The sequence below is a fragment of the Schistocerca gregaria genome, chromosome 3 (genome assembly GCF_023897955.1).
Source record: "Schistocerca gregaria isolate iqSchGreg1 chromosome 3, iqSchGreg1.2, whole genome shotgun sequence".
Taxonomy (NCBI): Eukaryota; Metazoa; Arthropoda; class Insecta; order Orthoptera; family Acrididae; genus Schistocerca; species Schistocerca gregaria.
This window is the reverse complement of record NC_064922.1, coordinates 356,971,910-356,987,352: the sequence shown is the minus strand read 5'-3', so window position 1 is coordinate 356,987,352 and position 15,443 is coordinate 356,971,910. Positions and strand designations below refer to the sequence as shown.

Below are 15,443 nucleotides of genomic sequence, written 5' to 3'. Positions count from 1 at the left end.
TACTATATCATGTTGCGTCGTGCTTAGTTTTGCCATTGAAAGAACGCGGGATCTTCGGCCTAGCCACGAAGCAAGTGTCAGATGAAAATGACGCAAAGTGAATTACACGAGTCCTGGCAGCGATAAGGGAATCAAGTGATAACTTGAGCGTCTCAGCTCATGATGAAACATATAGCACAATGTGGTAACACACCTCTCGCGCTTCCCCATCGCCCCTCTCCTAATTTTCTACTGCAGTATACAAAACTTATAAAACGGGACTACACATAAGAGGTGCAGTCAGTGGCAGGGCAGGAGACGAAGAGGTATTCAGCTGGCGAGTGGTTTACTTGAGGAGCGCAATGTCGACATATGTAACGAAGTGGCCAAAGGACAGAAAAAGTGAGCCATTGTTTACACTATGTTTAGCTCGTACATTTTCGGATCATTCTTTCTTCATTTTGCCTATTGAAACACTGCGCTTTAGATTGATAGTATCAGGATTTCTGATTTCTTATCAATCCAAATCTTCTTTATGGGAATGTTGCACTGTTTATTGCATTTTTCTCGTCAAATAGAGACAGTTTTCTTTCTAAGTTTCACTTTGAATTTCTGCTACACTACCCGTGTTTCAAAAGATATGCGATTTCTTATAATTTCTTAGTCAATCTTTTATTCACCCATAAATCACTTACACAATGATCTCTGGCGCGTCATATTAATTAAAAAGGGAAGCTTCTAGAAATATCAATATATGCTTACAATAATATTATCTTATGAAAAAAATACTTTCGCGCTCTTCGTTTTCATCATATCACTCTTTACTGCCCCCACACTACACCACATTGCAAACACACGCACACACACACACACACACACACACACACACACACACACACACAAACTTTCGACTGGGATTAGAATTTCGACGATACTTCCTTCTACTTCCTCCATTCCACCGAATTCTTCATGTTGTCCCCTTGGCCCACGTGAAAAAGCTCAAGAAAATGGAATTAGAATTTTCTTCAAAATGGTTCAAGGGGCTCTGAGGACAATGGGACTTAACTTCTTAGGTCATTAGTTCCCTAGAACTTATAGGTACTTAAACCTAACTAACCTAAGGACATCACACACATCCATGCCCGAGGCAGGATTCGAAGGAGTCTAGAAACGCTCGGCCACACTGGCCGGCTAGAATTTCCTGTCAAAGATCCTGGGCAAGAGATATTATAGTGTGATTAATCAAACTGTCACAGCTTGCTCTAGAAAGACGGTTGTTTATTATTAAATGATGGTTGTTCTTACCATTTCCTGTTCTCGTTGCCTAAATAGTCCTTGACTTAATAGTATCAGTTTATTTAAGCAGCAGGATATGACTGACCTTTTACATATTTGAATTTTTGTAGCGTCTTTAATCACACTGGTAGTGTATGTACAATTTTATTCCCTTGTAGAAATTGCTGTTTTCTGTTTTTTGTTTGTTTACACTAGCCTGGCTCTTTTCCGGTGATCACAAATTTAACAGTTTGTGTGATAACTGCCGATGTTCTTCTTGGAATGCCTAAGAGACTGGTAGATGTACTCACATTGTAGAGTCGGACAATCGGCCGCCATGTATCCGTCACGTTAAATCGCCCGCTGTCGCTAGGGGAGGGCTCGCTGGCCGCGGTTCGAATCCGCCCGTCGGATTAACGATGAAGGGCGGTGTGTCGGCCAGACTGGATGTGGTTTTTAGGCGGTTTCTCACATTCCACTAGGTGAACAAAAGGCTGGTACCCACGTCCCGTCTCAGATACACGCTATACAAACACTTAGAACACTGCCTCACATTTGCCTAGACTCAGACGAAGAGACAGACTGGGTAAGTGATTCCGCCTTGTGGGAGGGGTTTAACAGGGGACTAATGACCTTAGATATTTAGTTTCCTTGAACTCACAATCAGCAAACAGAAGACCCAAATGTTTCTAAATAGTTTTACAAGGTGCTCTGTTGCTACTTTTAGCCATTATTCTAATACTTTTCTTCTCTTACGAGAAGACTGTGTCCATGTTTTGCTTGTCAAAAAAAAAAAGGTTCCTTAGCAAGACACAGATTACATGTAGGAATACTGCATACTCATAATTAAGCTTTCTGTAACATTCGCAGCTTGTAAACTTTCCTTCATTTCTTCTAACCAGTGAATCTGATATTTGAACTGATGATACAGCCTTCTGATGAATCGTTTGATACTCGTTCTATAAGTACGTTCACCCTATCAGACCGACTGAAACTCCGCTCTAATTACTTTTTTTAGAACTCTGTTAAGTTCACACGACTTGTTTTGGACTTTATATTACGTCGTTATTATGTGTATCTGAACCTGAGACGTATTAATACATAATATGATTAGCGTATAGATATTTTTGTTTTTTATGATGGGAAATGAGAGACAGTGCTTCTATATGATCGGTGCAAGTGCAGAAATAAGGAACACGAAGATAAGATACCAGAAGTTAGGACTCATACGGAAGCATATAAATACCTTTTTTCTTCGCTCTCTGCGAGTGGGACAGGATAGGAAATGACACATTGTAACACGGGGTACCCTCCGCCACGCAGTATACGGTGGCTTGCAGAGTATCTTTGTAGGTGTAGATGTAGAACTTATGTTATGCTGCAAAAGAAGCAACGCCAAAAGACAAAAACGGTAGAAGTCAAGTGGATTTAAAGAAGTTTGGCGTCCAGTAACGTGATGAGAAAATGGACTATTCGTATTTGTAAAGACTGTACAGTCCAGCACCTTAACACTGTTAACTATGTTTAGCTTAAAATGAGTTTCTGATATGTTTCAAAATTATAATGCATTTTTTCACATAAAATACTGAAATTAAACGACAAAACAGCAAAATCTAGCAGATTTAAAAGAGTTTTTCTCCCAATGACGTCATGAAAAAATGGGCGTGTCGTAACTATAAAAAGCACTACGTAAAAAACTGGTAACATGCTTTACCTTAAAAGAGATATACTCAGACGTGTTTCAGAATTACAATTGCATGTTTCTAGAAATAAAAGCTGAAACTGACTATTTCGAATTAATGAACGTGTAGAATATTTGCAATGGATGAAGTGTCCAAGTCGAGTTTGAAGATACGGCTCGTAAAGCAAATTTAGAACCGCCGGGAACAGCTGAGGGCTCTCGCAAAGATTCACAAGTACGACACACTCATTTCTCTCATATCATTGGGCGCGAATATACGAGCGTTGGAACTTTAATAGTGGCAACTGTTTATTTACAGCTCGTACAAAACAGATACGTGTTTCAAAGTTTTACTGACCTTCAAAGTAGTCACCAGCATTGTGCACAACCCGTTGCCAGCGATATAGAATACTCTTAGCAGTGCCAGTTGTGTTGACAGTTCGAGCGACGCAGTCTATTGCCCGACGAATTTGTAGCAGTTCTGAAGCAAATGCCGTGAAGTGCTTCGTTCAGTTTAGAAATCGAGTTGAACTTACGAGGACTTAGTCAGGGGAGTGCAGTAGGTGGAATAGCACTTAGCAGCCCCATCAGTCAAACAAATCAGTTGTACCTAACTTTTCCTTCCCAGCTTCTGTGATCTCCCTTCTTAGTGATGTCCATTCCTCTTCTACTGCTGTACCACCTATTCCGTATTGTTGTTTCTATAGCCTTAGAGAACTTCAAGTGTATTTTGTCCTTCTTTAGTACTTCCGCATCCCACTTCTTTGCGTAGTGATTATTCCTGACTAATCCTACTCTTCATCTCTACTGAATTGTGATCTAAGTCTATATCTGCTCCTGGGTACGCCTTACAGTCCAGTATCTGTTTTCGGAGTCTCTATCTGACCATAATGCAATACAACTGAAATCTTCCCTTATCACCCAGCTTTTCCGAGTATAGCTCCACATCTTGTGTCTCTCGAACAGGGCATTCGCTTTTACTAGCTGACATTTATTACAGAATTCAATTATTCTTCCTCCTCTCTCATTCCTTGTCCCAAGCCCATATTTTCCCGTAACCTTTTCTTTTACTCCTTCCCCTACAACTGCATTCCAGTCCCCCATGATTCTCATCTCTATTTAGGTACTAAATTTACCCTTTCAGTATCATATACATTGTCATATTCAGATTGCGACGTCGGCATGTATACTTGAACTATCGTTGTCAGTGTTGATTTGATGTCGACCACGTAAGAACAACCATATTTCTGAACTGTTCACACTAACGGGTCTCTACTTTACATTGTTATTCATAACGAATCCTACTCCCGTTGTACCATTTTATGCTGTTGTTGATATTACCCTATACTCACCTTTCCATTTCACTGGTGGCTTTACATATCATAAGATATATGTATATAATAAAGTCGGAAACATTTTCACAAGTATCATCTAAGTACAAATGACGGAATAGTCAACGCACTACCCTTTTATAACTTGTGTACTCGATACTATTGCCATCTGTTTATGTTCGCATCGCTAACCCACTGCTTTTTTCACCTCAGTGTATATTATCATTGTCAGCAGCATTGATGCATGAGATTTGTGTTATTGTTTTCGCACTTATCTGACTTAACCGTCTTCGGAATTGTGTACGTTATATTTTTTCAGAAAGTCTGATTGTATGTATCCAATTTCACAGATTCTGCAAACCAATTTCAATAGTTGTTTGGTTGCCACTTTTCATAAATTCCGAATAAATGTTACGTATAACTTCTGCCTTATTTGTTTGTAAGTCTTGTTTCCTTCAATTTCTAAACGAGAGAAATTTGTTAGCATCGAATATAAATGTAAATGTTAGGAGTCTACCCTTGCACGGATTGAGACATTGACGATAGACAGTTCTGACAAAAAGAGGGCAGAAGCAGTAGAAAAGTGATGCTAAAGGATAATGTTGTATACAAGATGGGTAGATCGTGTTATTAAAGACAATGTACTGAATATAAGGCAAAAAAATAATTTTGTGCCACAACTTGAGTAATAGAAAAAGTGAGGAGGTGGGCAGGAGAGATGAAAATTGTAGACGGAAAACTAGTCACGAATACAGCAGACAGGTTCAAAAGGACGTAATTTACAGTAACTATGCGGAGACGAAGAGGCTTTCATAAGATAAAATAGCGTGGAGATTTGCATCAGTCTTCGGACTGAAGACATCAACAACCTCCAATCTTCAGAATGATTACCTCTCAGACGATTGATCGAAACAGCAGTATATCGGTATTCCAGAAAACAAAGCTTTCTCTATTGGAGTGCTACTTAGATGAATTGTCCTAACGGCGCAAGCTTCAGCCGCCCGGACAATGAACTGCCGCTGTGTTAATGCAAGGTCGAAATAATTACCGGCGCGCTGTGGCTGCTAGCCGTTCGCAGCTCCGCCACGCAAACAAACACGCTTTTGGTGAACTGCAGATGGAACTATCCACCATACGTTCACATGTAAACTCTGCTGGGCTTCGGAGACGCTGCGATAGTGGATTTAAGCAACATGTGACGTATGAGGTCACTACAGATAATTCTTCGCCTAATTAATAATTCTAGCATTTCTGAAAATGATGGCCCTACCATTATGGGAATGCGATTATTATTTAAATTAGTTCTTCAAAGATTGAGTCTAATTTAAGTCTTTTCATTGTCCGGATTTAAGGCTATAACTCTAAAGGTCGGATGCTAAATTTGAAAGCATGTAGAAATCTTAATGTAAAGTGAATAGGTAAACTTAGTGAAGATATAGATATGCATTTATGTCAACTCAGAAAAAAGGAAAATACATAATACGAAACTGTATAAGACACTAGGCAGGTTATTACACCACAGTAACTGATACCAACGAAATTGCAACACAATGCTCCATATGCCGCCATTTTATATTTACTTATAGATAAGCATCAAACAATTAGCCCCAAAAAAACTGTAAAAAATTGTTCTGTACATCAGCATTTTGTGTTTAGCTTCAAATAACCATCAGACAATTAGCTCCAACGAAATTGTAACAAAATGCCCCATACATCCCTGTTTTATATTCAGTTACTGATAAGCATCAAACAATTAGCCCCTATGAAACTACGACAAATTACCCATATATTGCCATTCTATATTTGGTTAAAGGGGTAAATCACCTAGTTCAATGAAGTTGTAAGAAATTGCCCCACACATCGCTGTTCGATTACGCGTACGTATCAGTCAACTGATCCCAACAAGACTATGACAGGTTGACGCGTTAATCGCCATTCTAAACAGATAATCATCATTTAACAAGCTCAAGAAACTATAAAAAACTGGCCCATACACTGATCACCCACTGTGATCCTTGAACCACTACATCATACTCCTGGCCTTGTGACATGGCGCATTACGTTGTTGAAAAATACCACTGCCAAAGAGAAAGATGACTGTCATGAAGAGGTATACGAGGTCTGCAACCAGTGTACGACACTTCTTGGCCGTCATGGTGTCTTGCATGAGCTCCAATGGACCCGTGAATGCCCACGTGAATGTTCTCTAGAGCATAATATAGCAGCCGTCAGCTTGTTTTCGTCCCGCAGTAAAGGTGTCGAGGAACTGTTCCCCTCGAAGAAGACAGATTCACGCCCTCCCGTCAGCATGATGAAGAAGGTATAGGGGTTCATCAGACTGTACAATGCTCAGCCGCTGCACCAACATCCAGTGCCGATGGTCATGTAGCTATTTCACTTGTAGTTGGCGATATCTTGGTTTTAACATTTGCAGCATGGGTTTTTGGCTGCGGAGGTATACGAAGAGGTATACGAGGTCTGCAACCAGTGTACGACACTTCTTGGCCGTCATGGTGTCTTGCATGAGCTCCAATGGACCCGTGAATGTCCACATGAATGTTCTCTAGAGCATAATATAGCAGCCGTCAGCTTGTTTTCGTCCCGCAGTAAAGGTGTCGAGGAACTGTTCCCCTCGAAGAAGACAGATTCACGCCCTCCCGTCAGCATGATGAAGAAGGTATAAGGGTTCATCAGACTGTACAATGCTCAGCCGCTGCACCAACATCCAGTGCCGATGGTCATGTAGCTATTTCACTTGTAGTTGGCGATATCTTGGTTCTAACATTTGCAGCATGGGTTTTTGGCTGCGGAGGTATACGAAGAGGTATACGAGGTCTGCAACCAGTGTACGACACTTCTTGGCCGTCATGGTGTCTTGCATGAGCTCCAATGGACCCGTGAATGCCCACATGAATGATCTCTAGAGCATAATATAGCAGCCGTCAGCTTGTTTTCGTCCCGCAGTAAAGGTGTCGAGGAACTGTTCCCCTCGAAGAAGACAGATTCACGCCCTCCCGTCAGCATGATGAAGAAGGTATAGGGGTTCATCAGACTGTACAATGCTCAGCCGCTGCACCAACATCCAGTGCCGATGGTCATGTAGCTATTTCACTTGTAGTTGGCGATATCTTGGTTTTAACATTTGCAGCATGGGTTTTTGGCTGCGGAGGTATACGAAGAGGTATACGAGGTCTGCAACCAGTGTACGACACTTCTTGGCCGTCATGGTGTCTTGCATGAGTTCCAATGGACCCGTGAATGCCCACATGAATGTTCTCTAGAGCATAATATAGCAGCCGTCAGCTTGTTTTCGTCCCGCAGTAAAGGTGTCGAGGAACTGTTCCCCTCGAAGAAGACAGATTCACGCCCTCCCGTCAGCATGATGAAGAAGGTATAGGGGTTCATCAGACTGTACAATGCTCAGCCGCTGCACCAACATCCAGTGCCGATGGTCATGTAGCTATTTCACTTGTAGTTGGCGATATCTTGGTTCTAACATTTGCAGCATGGGTTTTTGGCTGCGGAGGTATACGAAGAGGTATACGAGGTCTGCAACCAGTGTACGACACTTCTTGGCCGTCATGGTGTCTTGCATGAGCTCCAATGGACCCGTGAATGCCCACATGAATGTTCTCTAGAGCATAATATAGCAGCCGTCAGCTTGTTTTCGTCCCGCAGTAAAGGTGTCGAGGAACTGTTCCCCTCGAAGAAGACAGATTCACGCCCTCCCGTCAGCATGATGAAGAAGGTATAGGGGTTCATCAGACTGTACAATGCTCAGCCGCTGCACCAACATCCAGTGCCGATGGTCATGTAGCTATTTCACTTGTAGTTGGCGATATCTTGGTTCTAACATTTGCAGCATGGGTTTTTGGCTGCGGAGGTATACGAAGAGGTATACGAGGTCTGCAACCAGTGTACGACACTTCTTGGCCGTCATGGTGTCTTGCATGAGCTCCAATGGACCCGTGAATGCCCACATGAATGTTCTCTAGAGCATAATACAGCAGCCGTCAGCTTGTTTTCGTCCCGCAGTAAAGGTGTCGAGGAACTGTTCCCCTCGAAGAAGACAGATTCACGCCCTCCCGTCAGCATGATGAAGAAGGTATAGGGGTTCATCAGACTGTACAATGCTCAGCCGCTGCACCAACATCCATTGCCGATGGTCATGTAGCTATTTCACTTGTAGTTGGCGATATCTTGGTTTTAACATTTGCAGCATGGGTTTTTGGCTGCGGAGGTATACGAAAAGGCATACGAGGTCTGCAACCAGTGTACGACACTTCTTGGCCGTCATGGTGTCTTGCATGAGCTCCAATGGACCCGTGAATGCCCACATGAATGTTCTCTAGAGCATAATATAGCAGCCGTCAGCTTGTTTTCGTCCCGCAGTAAAGGTGTCGAGGAACTGTTCCCCTCGAAGAAGACAGATTCACGCCCTCCCGTCAGCATGATGAAGAAGGTATAGGGGTTCATCAGACTGTACAATGCTCAGCCGCTGCACCAACATCCAGTGCCGATGGTCATGTAGCTATTTCACTTGTAGTTGGCGATATCTTGGTTCTAACATTTGCAGCATGGGTTTTTGGCTGCGGAGGTATACGAAGAGGTATACGAGGTCTGCAACCAGTGTACGACACTTCTTGGCCGTCATGGTGTCTTGCATGAGCTCCAATGGACCCGTGAATGCCCACATGAATGTTCTCTAGAGCATAATATAGCAGCCGTCAGCTTGTTTTCGTCCCGCAGTAAAGGTGTCGAGGAACTGTTCCCCTCGAAGAAGACAGATTCACGCCCTCCCGTCAGCATGATGAAGAAGGTATAGCGGTTCATCAGACTGTACAATGCTCAGCCGCTGCACCAACATCCAGTGCCGATGGTCATGTAGCTATTTCACTTGTAGTTGGCGATATCTTGGTTTTAACATTTGCAGCATGGGTTTTTGGCTGCGGAGGTATACGAAGAGGTATACGAGGTCTGCAACCAGTGTACGACACTTCTTGGCCGTCATGGTGTCTTGCATGAGCTCCAATGGACCCGTGAATGCCCACGTGAATGTTCTCTAGAGCATAATATAGCAGCCGTCAGCTTGTTTTCGTCCCGCAGTAAAGGTGTCGAGGAACTGTTCCCCTCGAAGAAGACAGATTCACGCCCTCCCGTCAGCATGATGAAGAAGGTATAGGGGTTCATCAGACTGTACAATGCTCAGCCGCTGCACCAACATCCAGTGCCGATGGTCATGTAGCTATTTCACTTGTAGTTGGCGATATCTTGGTTTTAACATTTGCAGCATGGGTTTTTGGCTGCGGAGGTATACGAAGAGGTATACGAGGTCTGCAACCAGTGTACGACACTTCTTGGCCGTCATGGTGTCTTGCATGAGCTCCAATGGACCCGTGAATGTCCACATAAATGTTCTCTAGAGCATAATATAGCAGCCGTCAGCTTGTTTTCGTCCCGCAGTAAAGGTGTCGAGGAACTGTTCCCCTCGAAGAAGACAGATTCACGCCCTCCCGTCAGCATGATGAAGAAGGTATAAGGGTTCATCAGACTGTACAATGCTCAGCCGCTGCACCAACATCCAGTGCCGATGGTCATGTAGCTATTTCACTTGTAGTTGGCGATATCTTGGTTCTAACATTTGCAGCATGGGTTTTTGGCTGCGGAGGTATACGAAGAGGTATACGAGGTCTGCAACCAGTGTACGACACTTCTTGGCCGTCATGGTGTCTTGCATGAGCTCCAATGGACCCGTGAATGCCCACATGAATGATCTCTAGAGCATAATATAGCAGCCGTCAGCTTGTTTTCGTCCCGCAGTAAAGGTGTCGAGGAACTGTTCCCCTCGAAGAAGACAGATTCACGCCCTCCCGTCAGCAAGATGAAGAAGGTATAGGGGTTCATCAGACTGTACAATGCTCAGCCGCTGCACCAACATCCAGTGCCGATGGTCATGTAGCTATTTCACTTGTAGTTGGCGATATCTTGGTTTTAACATTTGCAGCATGGGTTTTTGGCTGCGGAGGTATACGAAGAGGTATACGAGGTCTGCAACCAGTGTACGACACTTCTTGGCCGTCATGGTGTCTTGCATGAGTTCCAATGGACCCGTGAATGCCCACATGAATGTTCTCTAGAGCATAATATAGCAGCCGTCAGCTTGTTTTCGTCCCGCAGTAAAGGTGTCGAGGAACTGTTCCCCTCGAAGAAGACAGATTCACGCCCTCCCGTCAGCATGATGAAGAAGGTATAGGGGTTCATCAGACTGTACAATGCTCAGCCGCTGCACCAACATCCAGTGCCGATGGTCATGTAGCTATTTCACTTGTAGTTGGCGATATCTTGGTTCTAACATTTGCAGCATGGGTTTTTGGCTGCGGAGGTATACGAAGAGGTATACGAGGTCTGCAACCAGTGTACGACACTTCTTGGCCGTCATGGTGTCTTGCATGAGCTCCAATGGACCCGTGAATGCCCACATGAATGTTCTCTAGAGCATAATATAGCAGCCGTCAGCTTGTTTTCGTCCCGCAGTAAAGGTGTCGAGGAACTGTTCCCCTCGAAGAAGACAGATTCACGCCCTCCCGTCAGCATGATGAAGAAGGTATAGGGGTTCATCAGACTGTACAATGCTCAGCCGCTGCACCAACATCCAGTGCCGATGGTCATGTAGCTATTTCACTTGTAGTTGGCGATATCTTGGTTCTAACATTTGCAGCATGGGTTTTTGGCTGCGGAGGTATACGAAGAGGTATACGAGGTCTGCAACCAGTGTACGACACTTCTTGGCCGTCATGGTGTCTTGCATGAGCTCCAATGGACCCGTGAATGCCCACATGAATGTTCTCTAGAGCATAATATAGCAGCCGTCAGCTTGTTTTCGTCCCGCAGTAAAGGTGTCGAGGAACTGTTCCCCTCGAAGAAGACAGATTCACGCCCTCCCGTCAGCATGATGAAGAAGGTATAGGGGTTCATCAGACTGTACAATGCTCAGCCGCTGCACCAACATCCAGTGCCAATGGTCATGTAGCTATTTCACTTGTAGTTGGCGATATCTTGGTTTTAACATTTGCAGCATGGGTTTTTGGCTGCGGAGGTATACGAAAAGGTATACGAGGTCTGCAACCAGTGTACGACACTTCTTGGCCGTCATAGTGTCTTGCATGAGCTCCAATGGACCCGTGAATGCCCACATGAATGTTCTCTAGAGCATAATATAGCAGCCGTCAGCTTGTTTTCGTCCCGCAGTAAAGGTGTCGAGGAACTGTTCCCCTCGAAGAAGACAGATTCACGCCCTCCCGTCAGCATGATGAAGAAGGTATAGGGGTTCATCAGACTGTACAATGCTCAGCCGCTGCACCAACATCCAGTGCCGATGGTCATGTAGCTATTTCACTTGTAGTTGGCGATATCTTGGTTCTAACATTTGCAGCATGGGTTTTTGGCTGCGGAGGTATACGAAGAGGTATACGAGGTCTGCAACCAGTGTACGACACTTCTTGGCCGTCATGGTGTCTTGCATGAGCTCCAATGGACCCGTGAATGCCCACATGAATGTTCTCTACAGCATAATATAGCAGCCGTCAGCTTGTTTTCGTCCCGCAGTAAAGGTGTCGAGGAACTGTTCCCCTCGAAGAAGACAGATTCACGCCCTCCCGTCAGCATGATGAAGAAGGTATAGGGGTTCATCAGACTGTACAATGCTCAGCCGCTGCACCAACATCCAGTGCCGATGGTCATGTAGCTATTTCACTTGTAGTTGGCGATATCTTGGTTTTAACATTTGCAGCATGGGTTTTTGGCTGCGGAGGTATACGAAGAGGTATACGAGGTCTGCAACCAGTGTACGACACTTCTTGGCCGTCATGGTGTCTTGCATGAGCTCCAATGGACCCGTGAATGCCCACATGAATGTTCTCTAGAGCATAATATAGCAGCCGTCAGCTTGTTTTCGTCCCGCAGTAAAGGTGTCGAGGAACTGTTCCCCTCGAAGAAGACAGATTCACGCCCTCCCGTCAGCATGATGAAGAAGGTATAGGGGTTCATCAGACTGTACAATGCTCAGCCGCTGCACCAACATCCAGTGCCGATGGTCATGTAGCTATTTCACTTGTAGTTGGCGATATCTTGGTTCTAACATTTGCAGCATGGGTTTTTGGCTGCGGAGGTATACGAAGAGGTATACGAGGTCTGCAACCAGTGTACGACACTTCTTGGCCGTCATGGTGTCTTGCATGAGCTCCAATGGACCCGTGAATGCCCACATGAATGTTCTCTAGAGCATAATATAGCAGCCGTCAGCTTGTTTTCGTCCCGCAGTAAAGGTGTCGAGGAACTGTTCCCCTCGAAGAAGACAGGTTCACGCCCTCCCGTCAGCAAGATGAAGAAGGTATAGGGGTTCATCAGACTGTACAATGCTCAGCCGCTGCACCAACATCCAGTGCCGATGGTCATGTAGCTATTTCACTTGTAGTTGGCGATATCTTGGTTCTAACATTTGCAGCATGGGTTTTTGGCTGCGGAGGTATACGAAGAGGTATACGAGGTCTGCAACCAGTGTACGACACTTCTTGGCCGTCATGGTGTCTTGCATGAGCTCCAATGGACCCGTGAATGCCCACATGAATGTTCTCTAGAGCATAATATAGCAGCCGTCAGCTTGTTTTCGTCCCGCAGTAAAGGTGTCGAGGAACTGTTCCCCTCGAAGAAGACAGATTCACGCCCTCCCGTCAGCATGATGAAGAAGGTATAGGGGTTCATCAGACTGTACAATGCTCAGCCGCTGCACCAACATCCAGTGCCGATGGTCATGTAGCTATTTCACTTGTAGTTGGCGATATCTTGGTTTTAACATTTGCAGCATGGGTTTTTGGCTGCGGAGGTATACGAAGAGGTATACGAGGTCTGCAACCAGTGTACGACACTTCTTGGCCGTCATGGTGTCTTGCATGAGTTCCAATGGACCCGTGAATGCCCACATGAATGTTCTCTAGAGCATAATATAGCAGCCGTCAGCTTGTTTTCGTCCCGCAGTAAAGGTGTCGAGGAACTGTTCCCCTCGAAGAAGACAGATTCACGCCCTCCCGTCAGCATGATGAAGAAGGTATAGGGGTTCATCAGACTGTACAATGCTCAGCCGCTGCACCAACATCCAGTGCCGATGGTCATGTAGCTATTTCACTTGTAGTTGGCGATATCTTGGTTCTAACATTTGCAGCATGGGTTTTTGGCTGCGGAGGTATACGAAGAGGTATACGAGGTCTGCAACCAGTGTACGACACTTCTTGGCCGTCATGGTGTCTTGCATGAGCTCCAATGGACCCGTGAATGCCCACATGAATGTTCTCTAGAGCATAATATAGCAGCCGTCAGCTTGTTTTCGTCCCGCAGTAAAGGTGTCGAGGAACTGTTCCCCTCGAAGAAGACAGATTCACGCCCTCCCGTCAGCATGATGAAGAAGGTATAGGGGTTCATCAGACTGTACAATGCTCAGCCGCTGCACCAACATCCAGTGCCGATGGTCATGTAGCTATTTCACTTGTAGTTGGCGATATCTTGGTTCTAACATTTGCAGCATGGGTTTTTGGCTGCGGAGGTATACGAAGAGGTATACGAGGTCTGCAACCAGTGTACGACACTTCTTGGCCGTCATGGTGTCTTGCATGAGCTCCAATGGACCCGTGAATGCCCACATGAATGTTCTCTACAGCATAATATAGCAGCCGTCAGCTTGTTTTCGTCCCGCAGTAAAGGTGTCGAGGAACTGTTCCCCTCGAAGAAGACAGATTCACGCCCTCCCGTCAGCATGATGAAGAAGGTATAGGGGTTCATCAGACTGTACAATGCTCAGCCGCTGCACCAACATCCAGTGCCGATGGTCATGTAGCTATTTCACTTGTAGTTGGCGATATCTTGGTTTTAACATTTGCAGCATGGGTTTTTGGCTGCGGAGGTATACGAAGAGGTATACGAGGTCTGCAACCAGTGTACGACACTTCTTGGCCGTCATGGTGTCTTGCATGAGCTCCAATGGACCCGTGAATGCCCACATGAATGTTCTCTAGAGCATAATATAGCAGCCGTCAGCTTGTTTTCGTCCCGCAGTAAAGGTGTCGAGGAACTGTTCCCCTCGAAGAAGACAGATTCACGCCCTCCCGTCAGCATGATGAAGAAGGTATAGGGGTTCATCAGACTGTACAATGCTCAGCCGCTGCACCAACATCCAGTGCCGATGGTCATGTAGCTATTTCACTTGTAGTTGGCGATATCTTGGTTCTAACATTTGCAGCATGGGTTTTTGGCTGCGGAGGTATACGAAGAGGTATACGAGGTCTGCAACCAGTGTACGACACTTCTTGGCCGTCATGGTGTCTTGCATGAGCTCCAATGGACCCGTGAATGCCCACATGAATGTTCTCTAGAGCATAATATAGCAGCCGTCAGCTTGTTTTCGTCCCGCAGTAAAGGTGTCGAGGAACTGTTCCCCTCGAAGAAGACAGATTCACGCCCTCCCGTCAGCAAGATGAAGAAGGTATAGGGGTTCATCAGACTGTACAATGCTCAGCCGCTGCACCAACATCCAGTGCCGATGGTCATGTAGCTATTTCACTTGTAGTTGGCGATATCTTGGTTCTAACATTTGCAGCATGGGTTTTTGGCTGCGGAGGTATACGAAGAGGTATACGAGGTCTGCAACCAGTGTACGACACTTCTTGGCCGTCATGGTGTCTTGCATGAGCTCCAATGGACCCGTGAATGCCCACATGAATGTTCTCTAGAGCATAATATAGCAGCCGTCAGCTTGTTTTCGTCCCGCAGTAAAGGTGTCGAGGAACTGTTCCCCTCGAAGAAGACAGATTCACGCCCTCCCGTCAGCATGATGAAGAAGGTATAGGGGTTCATCAGACTGTACAATGCTCAGCCGCTGCACCAACATCCAGTGCCGATGGTCATGTAGCTATTTCACTTGTAGTTGGCGATATCTTGGTTTTAACATTTGCAGCATGGGTTTTTGGCTGCGGAGGTATACGAAGAGGTATACGAGGTCTGCAACCAGTGTACGACACTTCTTGGCCGTCATGGTGTCTTGCATGAGTTCCAATGGACCCGTGAATGCCCACATGAATGTTCTCTAGAGCATAATATAGCAGCCGTCAGCTTGTTTTCGTCCCGCAGTA

At 45.2% G+C, this 15,443-nt stretch overlaps 1 protein-coding gene across 1 annotated transcript in view; it reads left to right on the top strand.

Moving 5' to 3' along the window:
• The first annotated feature begins 283 nt into the window (after window positions 1-283).
• The window catches only part of LOC126354780 (sialin-like), a 118,139-nt gene continuing 102,979 nt past the window's right edge, over window positions 284-15,443 (top strand). The window contains exon 1 of the mRNA XM_050004677.1: window positions 284-381. Within this exon, the coding sequence (XP_049860634.1) occupies window positions 342-381 (40 nt within the window). The 5' untranslated portion in view covers window positions 284-341. The remainder of the gene's footprint in view (window positions 382-15,443) is intronic.